Source organism: Leopardus geoffroyi, chromosome D3, assembly GCF_018350155.1.
Source record: "Leopardus geoffroyi isolate Oge1 chromosome D3, O.geoffroyi_Oge1_pat1.0, whole genome shotgun sequence".
NCBI classification, from domain to species: Eukaryota; Metazoa; Chordata; class Mammalia; order Carnivora; family Felidae; genus Leopardus; species Leopardus geoffroyi.
The window spans coordinates 28,212,724-28,221,301 of record NC_059339.1 but is presented as its reverse complement, the minus strand read 5'-3'; the positions used below and the strand labels follow the sequence as shown (position 1 = coordinate 28,221,301).

At 49.6% G+C, this 8,578-nt stretch overlaps 1 protein-coding gene across 1 annotated transcript; it reads right to left on the bottom strand.

Moving 5' to 3' along the window:
* Positions 1-4,346: 4,346 nt before the first annotated feature.
* Positions 4,347-5,119, bottom strand: LOC123587757 (immunoglobulin iota chain-like). The gene is made up of 2 exons (XM_045457729.1): positions 5,012-5,119; positions 4,347-4,927 (listed from the first exon to the last, which is right to left on the bottom strand). The coding sequence occupies exons 1-2, from the start codon at positions 5,055-5,057 to the stop codon at positions 4,512-4,514; spliced, it is 462 nt and encodes a 153-aa protein (XP_045313685.1). The 5' UTR covers positions 5,058-5,119; the 3' UTR covers positions 4,347-4,511.
* Between the last annotated feature and the right edge of the window lie 3,459 nt (positions 5,120-8,578).

Here is an 8,578-nt window from a genome sequence, read left to right as displayed (position 1 = left end):
TGTTTTTGACATATCCACCTGTTCCTGATTACAGACCGATTTGAATGGGCTCCTACTGGTCAAAAACAGAACTTCCAATAATTGCAATGGATTTAAACACCTCAGATATGCTTATATCCATAGACTTAGCATGACACTAACAAATCAAAGTTGGATGAAGCTGGCACACAGCCTTGTTACTTTGATAGTTGGTAAAAAAAAAAAAAAAAAAAAAAAAAAGGAAAAAAGATAAAACATTTATCCTGCCTTTGCCATACACATAGTTCCTCAGGTGACTAAATCCCTGATGAGGGGAAGTTTTCTTACCAAAGGAAGAAGGAGGAAGGCAGGAATGAGGACATCTCCAGCTTGCACCCAGTAATGAACGAATGGCTTTGGGCATTGTGCTCCCATCACAAATACACAATTTAGAATGAAACACAAGAGGCTTCCATGTCCTAAAGGGCCTCTGGAGGCTAATTCCACCCTCCCCTGTTGTGGGGACCACTTCCCCGAGCTCGTCTTGCCAAACTGTGTCACAACCACACTGACTGTCTATATGCTCCAGGAACCCCTTGCATCTTCACTCTGTCTGCCTGGCATGCTCCAGCCCTCAAGACCCTTGGGTCTTCCTCAGATTTCAAGGGTCTCAGGGTCTAACTCAGGTCAGAATGGTGGGTTCCCTCTTCAGTACCACTGGTGCCATACCAAGCCCATCGGGTTCTGTGTTTCTGTCTCAAATTTGTGAGCTGTGTCAAGCATTTCTGTCACAGACCACAGCTCTGAGCACCACACACCTTTGTTCTGTGTCACACCTGAGAGCCCTGTAGAGAAAGGCTTAGGGGTGATGGGGGTGGGGGAGCTCTTTACAGGCTTAGGGGTGATGGGGGTGGGGGATCAGAGACCAGATCCCCCCTCCTCTCCAACATCTCACTCCTCTGTTACTGATTCAGAAAGTTCTCCCTGCATCGGCCGATTTTGACCTATTCCTTCCCACACCATTCCCAGTTGCTGTACACCATCACCAGCTTCATATATAAGGCATCAGAGGGGTGTGTGTGTGTGTGTGTGTGCATATGTGAGAGAAAGACTCTGACAGAAAGACAAACAGATGGACAGAATGTGGCCACTCACTGATGTGACATGATTTCCCTTCTTAGGGAATCCCAATGACCCCAGCCATCTCAGGGGATCCTAGAATGAATGAATGGCAGGGTCTTTGCAACTCAAGAATTCATTCAGTTATGTGATCAATTACTCATTCACCTATTCGCTCAACTCTGTTATCACCTCATGTTTACCAGACACATCAAATGAGTAGAAGAGATCCTGCCCACCAAGAATGTGCAGATTAGTGAAGGAGAGAGACTTGCAGGGTAAATTTAGATCTGTCTGGTAGATGCTAAACATAGGAAAACACAATAGCTGCACATGACAGGAAGCTAGTAACTGCCTAAAGAGGTCAGGGAAATCTTAGCCAAGGAGTGAGATTTGAGATCACTGTGGAGCTCAGAGTTGGGGAAGTCGGCTGGAGGACACTGTAAAGGGACAGGGAGTTCTGTCTGCAAATGAATGGCTTAGGAAAAGTGTCCGAAGCAACCACAAGGATGAGGTGTTGGATCAATTGCAGATGAATTAATGTGGCAGAAACACTGAGGGCGGGTGGATAAGACCTTGGACTTGGGACCAGATCTGGACCAGCTTCCAAAGGCTTGTCATGAGAAGGAGTCTGAATTCAATCCTTTCAATCTGTATGGTCCTGCCCAAGCCACAGACGGCTGTTGGTCACTTGGAAAGTAGCTGGTCCAAACAGAGAGGAGCCACGAGTGCAAACTACACACTGGGTTTTGAAGATTTTGCATGACAACAAAAGAGTTTAAACCGTCTCATAGCTAATTTTTAGATTGCATGCCAAAATGATAATACTTGGGATGGATGGAGTTAAATAAAATGTACTATTAAAAATCATTGTGGGGCGCCTGGTAGCTCAGTCGGTTGAGCGGCCGACTTCGGCTCAGGTCATGATCTCGTGGTCTGTGAGTTCGAGCCCCGCGTCGGGCTCTGTGCTGACAGCTCGGAGCCTGGAGCCTGTTTCGGATTCTGTGTCTCCGTCTCTCTGACCCTCCCCCATTCATGCTCTGTCTCTCTCTGTCTCAAAAATAAATAAAACGTTAAAAATTTTTTTTTTTTAAATCATTGTGGGGCACCCAGTGGCTCAGTTGGTTAAGCGTCCGACTCTTGATTTCAGCTCAGTTCACGATCTCACGGGTCGTGGGGGCAAGACAAGGAGTTGGGCTCTTTGCTGACAGTGAGGAGCCTGCTTGGGATTGTCTTTCTTCCTCTCTCTCTGTCCCTCCTCCACTTGCACACGCATGCTCACTTGCTCTCTCTCTCTCTCTCAAAATGAATAAACTCACAAAAATCACTTCACCTGTTTCTTATTTCCTTTCTCAAAAAATGTAGCCAACAAAAAATTGAAAATTGCAAATGTGGCTTGCATATGTGCCTTCAAAGGTGAGAGACAAAGGTTGGAGAGGAGTGCAGGCAGGGCCAGACCTGGGAGTGAAAATGAGGAGGAGCTGCAGCAGGGGACAGGCAGGAGGCCAGCCAATGGTGGAGGTGAGAAATGACTCAAGCTAAAGGAATGGACTCAGACTTGACAAGGAGGAAGGCCAGGCCTGGTCACTGATGAGGAAATATTAACACTACTCTTTTGTGGAGGAGCCATTACAGTTAAGTGCTTTATAGAAATGAGTCAGTGCTATTATGATCCTCTTTACATACAACAAAGGGGATGTTGGCCTAGAATTCCAATGGCCTTTCCGGGGCTGACCAGAGCTAAGACTCACACTCTGGCTGGCCTGAGGCCTGAGTCCAGGGTCTCACCCTGCATGGATCTGGTGGGGCAGAGCGTTAGGATAATGGAGGAGCCCAACCTGACTCTCTGCTCTCTGGGTTTCTTGTCAAGGCATGGAATCCCAGAATCACAAAGGATGAAAGAAGAAAGCAGGTTAAGTGGCCACCTGGCTGGCCTTTAGGAACATGGGCTTGGGGGCCACTGTCTGGGGGCAAAGGTCTGATGCAGGAAGAGTGCAGTGCATTTGAGGAAGTAGAAGCTCAGAGGGTACCTGGAGCATGGCATGAGCTGAGACCATTGTTTTGCACATGTGGAAGGGCCAGTATTGACACATGCCCACTCTCAGGGGGACCCCTTGGTAAAGGGATGCTCTCAGCCAAGTTTGGGATCACAGGGGAGATGGTTTGCCTGCCACCTCTCTGAGTATGAGGCATGTCCACTCTATGTACCTATGTACATGGTCTCTCTCTGCAGGGCACATCCCGACCCACCACCCAGAGGCTCAGGATGCTGTGCTATGGGTCAGGCCTGCAGGAATGCACCTATACCCTCTTCACCCAAGAAGCCTATCAGTGAGACCACGCCCCCTACCTGCAGGTTTCTCCAGGGGTCCAGAGGTTTCCATGGAGTTATCAGACAGGAAGAAGTGAGGTTCGCCTTGATTATCCTACCAAGCATGGCTAGATTGAAACCCAGTGGCAGTAGTGTTCTGCCAGAGCAGGGGCTGGCAAGCTCTGGTGCCATATCTGGCCCAGCCCTATGTTTCTGTAAATAAAATTAAGTAGGAGCACGGCCATGCCCATATGTTTACATAGTATTGCCTGTGGCCGCTCTCACATTATAAGGACAGAACGGAGTAGTTGGGACAAAGATCATATGGCTTGGGAAGCCCAAGTGATTTACTATCTGGCCCTTCATAGAAAATATCTGCCAGCCCCTGCCACTCTCTTGGGCCAAAGAATATGCCCATTTCTCTCACCGAGATCAAGGGTGTTTAATCAAGGTGATTTTGCCACCTGGAGGGCATTTGGCAATGCCTGGAGACATTTCTGGGTGTCATCATTAGGGGCAGGAGGGCACAGGTGCCGGCATTTGGTGGGTAGAGGCCAGGGATGTTGCTGGACATCCTACAGTGCACAAGACAGCCTCACAACAGAGAAGTGACTGTCCCAATGTCAGAATACCGACGTGGAGGACCCGCTCCAGACCTATCACTCAGGACCCACTGTCCTCCCCAGAGGCCCAATAGAGGCGTTTTCTAAGTTGTTGACCCTGTAACTCCTGCACAATAGAGCAGACTGTCCTCAACAGAAGCGTCCCCCAGGGTGCAGCTCCTGCCCCTCAGAACCCACAAGAGCAGGGGCTAGCACTTTGCCTAGCCAGTCTCCTGCGCTATCACCCTAGGCTGGTTCTAGGATGCATCCCACTCATTCTCACCTTTCCCAGAACATCTGAGGCCTCCTCAAAACAATTTGGCACACCAGGCATACAAACTCAGCAAGACAACTTCTCAAGACACAAGCAACTTTAATCCCCAAATCCCACATTCGGGGGGGTCTAAGCAAGTTTCTGGACAGGAAGAAGCTGAGCAGCTTTCTCCTTTGCTCTGTGAAGCCCATAGCCCACCCTCCTTGCCCATACTCGCCTCTTTCTGAGGAAGTGTGCCCTTTGGTCCCTAGTTCAACGTAAGTGTGTCTGGGGGTGCTGGGGACCCCAAAACAGCAGGCTCCTTTTCTTCCCTTCTCTCTCCCCTCATCTCCCTTTCTTTATCCAACACCTGGAATCCCAGAGAACAGTAATACATAGCCTCATCCTCAGGCTGCAGCCCGGAGATGCTCAAATAGCCCGTGTTCTTGGCCACATCTTTGGATCCAGAGAAGCGAGGGGGAATCTTGAAGCCCTGGCTGTGGTCTGAGTGGGAGAAATATCTCAGCAAGAATCTTGGAGGGTGGCCGGGCCTCTGCTGGTACCAGTAGATGTTATAAATCCTGACATCGTAGTCTCTGCTCAAGGTGCAGGCCAGACGGATTGTTGTTCCAAGGGGCGAGGACACAAATGGCGGCTGGTTCAGGATGGGCTGAGAGACACAGCCTGGGGACAGAGAAGCACCTGAGCATATAGGCAGAGGAGGGCAGGGGATGGGGCCAGGGGTTGTTAGCTCTGGGGTGTTCTCACCTGCCCAGTGGGTGAAGAGTGCCAGCAGGACAGGAATCCACGACATGGTGCTGAACTCTGTCTTCTTTGTGCTGCCAGGGCTCCTGGGACCATCTCGGGGCTGGGCCAGCATCCCAGGGGTGGGGTCACTGCACGCCTGGTTCTCAGCCACCACTTTCCTGAACTTTCTTGAGTTTGCAGTGTCAGTTGGGGAATGGCCACATGGCAGCCTTTGTGGCTCTTTCTTTGGCCCCATGGGAGCGTCCAGGGAGGAAGCACCTGCCTGAGGCTCACGGACCATTGCCCAGGAGGCCAGCCTGCAAAGTTGGATCCCTGAGGTAGAGTAACCTCACTATCCTCCTGAGGAAGCTGAACCCCACAGAAATCTGGTTCTTGTCCAAACTGACATGCCTGGTGAAGCAGTAGAGAGGACACATCCTCACGGGGGTGAAAACACTTGCTTTGTACAGCAGAAATTCTGGGGTTCTGGGGTGAGTGGGATACTCTGTCCCCTTCCACACTCCTGCCATTCCCTCCCACCAAACCCAGCCCCCTTTCCCTCCTAGAATGTAGCAGCAGGAACCCACAGCTTCTGAGAAGGAAGCACCAGGAGGGCCTTGGGGACCCCCACCTGGGGCTCAAGGCAGGTGGGGGCAGAGGTAGAGCAGCCTTTTCCCCCATCAGCATCCTGCAGAGGCCTGGCCCCAGCTCTTCTGACACTCTGCTCTTCACAAGTCTCCCCAGGGAGTGGGTAAGGCAGACTCCCATGGACCTCAGCCCACTCCTTGGCCAGACCCTGCACCTAGACGATCTATTGGTCCCATCCCTGTTCCACCTGAGTTTGACCCCGTCACCAAGCATTTCCCAAGGCCTGGGGCCTGCTCTCTGCTTAGCGCTACCCACAAAGCTGTGCGGGTTGTGTAGCTGGAGGCTGTTGGGATGCTCAGATGAAGACTCATGTACCTCAGTTAAGCAGGGTTCTCCAGAGAAATAGAACCAATAGGATATATACATAGGAAGAGATTTATTATGAGGAATTGCCTCTCCCAATTATGGAGATTGCCATGATCTGCCATGATCTGCCACGTGCAGGTTGTAGACCCAGGAAAGCCAGTGGTGCACCTCAGTCTGAGTCCAAAAGCCTGAGAACCAGGGGAGCCGATAAAGCCCAGTCCAAGGGCAGGAGAAGACCAATTTCACAGCTCAGCAGGCAGACAAGAAGTGGAAAGGGGTGAATTCCACCTTTCTCCCCCTTTCTGTTCTGTTCAGGCCCTCCATGGACTGGAAGATGCTCACCCGTGTGGGGAGGGCCACCTGCTTTCATGAGCACACTGGTTTAAATGCTAATGTCATTCAGAGACACCTTCACAGACACACATAGAAATAATGTTGAATCTGGGCATCCCTTGGACCACATGAAATCAACCATCTCCATTGTCCCTTCTCTCCTCATCTCAGTCTAGAACTTTCTCAGCAAGGCACAGCCACAGAGGGAAGCCCAGGGAGTAAAGGGGGCTCTCAGCTCTTCCTCTGGTGGAGGCAAAAGAAAGAAGAGAAAAACAAAATGAGTCACTCCAAGGTGTGGATGATCTGAGTTGCTATTTAAGAGCCATAAGCAGAACCAGACACTGGGATGAGAACACGTTGTATTTTTTTTTTTTAAGTTTATTTAATTGTTTTTGGAAGAGAGAGTGTGCACCTGAGTGGGAGAGGGGCAGAGAGAGAGAGGGAGAGAGAAAACCCCAAGCAGGCTCTGGGCTCACAGCTTGGGGCTCAATCCCAGGAATGTCAGATCATGACCTGAGGCAAATCAAGAGTCTGACTCTTAACCATCTGAGCCACCCAGGTGCCCCAAGAACTCATTTTTAATTCTAGAAAGGGCTGCAAGATGATCCACATCTGCAACAATTTTGAGAGCAGAGTGCAGAAAAACACCCAGCTGTGACGTTGTCTCCCCTTGGTGCTGGCAGTCTGCCAATCAGCTCCTTCTGGTGTCTGTGCTGAAGGTCTTTGAGGTCATCCTGACAGTAGGTACCCAAAGAGCTCCCAGCCCATGTGAAAGAAATCCACTTCCAGGGAAGGAAAGGAAGCAGAAGGGGTTGCCCACTGGCTACACGCCTATGCACACCCCACTATTACAGGTGTGCTTGTCTGGGGCTTATTATGAAGAGCAAAAACTCTTCTGTAGTTCTAATCACTTAAGAAACTCCAAGAGTTTCAGGAGCTCTCTGCCAGGAACTGGAAGATCAAATATTTATATCTTGTCATAAATCACAATATCACAGGCTGGTGCTCCTAAGTGGGGAAGCCACATTTACTGACATTTTAGGAGAAATTGGGATCTGGATTTTTATATGACCTCTTCTTTCACTCAGGATGTTCTTTGAGACTCTTTGGTTAAGAGCAGCCACTATGAATATCCATGGTCCCTGTCCCCATGGAAGTTAGAGTCTAGTGGGGAATCCTAAGTACAGTTGACCCTTGAACAACTCTGGTTTCAACTGTGTGGGTCCACTGATATGTGGATATAGGACAGTATAAAAGTTTTCTCTCTTCCTTGTGATTTTCTTAATAACATTTTCTTTTCTCTAGCTTCCTTGATTGTCAGAATACAGTATACAATACATATAACATACAAAATACATGTTAATTGACTGTTCATGTTACCACTAAGGCTTCTGTTCAACAGTGACTATTAGTAGTTAACTTTTGGAGGACTCAAAAGTTATATGCAGATTTTCAGGGTGCCTGGGTGGCTCAGTTGGTTGAGTGTCCAACTTCAGCTCAGGTTATTACCTCGCAGTCTGTGAGTTCAAGCCCTGCTTCGGGTTCTGTGCTGACAGCTCAGAAGCTAGAACCTGCTTCGATTCTGTATCTCCCTCTCTCTCTTCCCCTCCCCCACTCATGCTCTGCCTCTCTCTCAAAAAGAAATAAACATTAAAAACATTTTCAAGTTATAAGCAGATTTTCAACTGTGTGGGGTGTGGGCGCTCATGTTGCTTAGGGGTCTGGTATAATTACATCTACGTGTCTTAGTAAGTGTCCAGGAGAGACTCCCCAGGAGATTATTATGGCATAGGGGTCATCAAAGACCCCCTGAGAAGGGGAAAATGGGGTGATACCTGAAGGGTAGAAATAGCCAGCTCCACAATGTGTGGGGCATAGGTACCAGGCAGAGACGTGAGCGTGTGGGAAAGCCCTGCTTCAGGAGACTGTGGTGTGTGTTTGGAAATAGAGGAAGCCAGCGTGTCTGGGACCTAGAGAACCAACACAGCTAAGCACTGCATACACACAGAAGCAGAAGCCATGGTGCCCTGGTGTCTGCCCCACAGCCCAGCCTCCTCGGCCACCCCCAGGTAGCTGTGATGCCTGACAGGCTGTGGAGCCCCAGGACAAAGAAGAAAAGATGGTCTCTAGTTGCCAGGAGCAAATCTCACATTGGCAAAGAACAGAGAGTGTGCATGGCATCATTCAAGAACAACTCCTGACTTTGTCCAAGAAGCTGTCTTTTGAGGTCTTGGTGCCGGTTGGGCCTCTTGCCTTTGTTCCAGGAAGGCATGTTGATACCAACAAATTGGCTGTCCTCCT

Coding starts and splice junctions, on each gene's coding strand:
- LOC123587757 (XM_045457729.1), bottom strand. CDS start 5,057: ATGTCGTGGATTCCTGTCCTGCTGGCACTCTTCACCCACTGGGCAG. Junction 4,928..5,011: donor ACTCTTCACCCACTGGGCAG/GTGAGAACACCC, acceptor CTCTGTCCCCAG/GCTGTGTCTCTCAGCCCATC.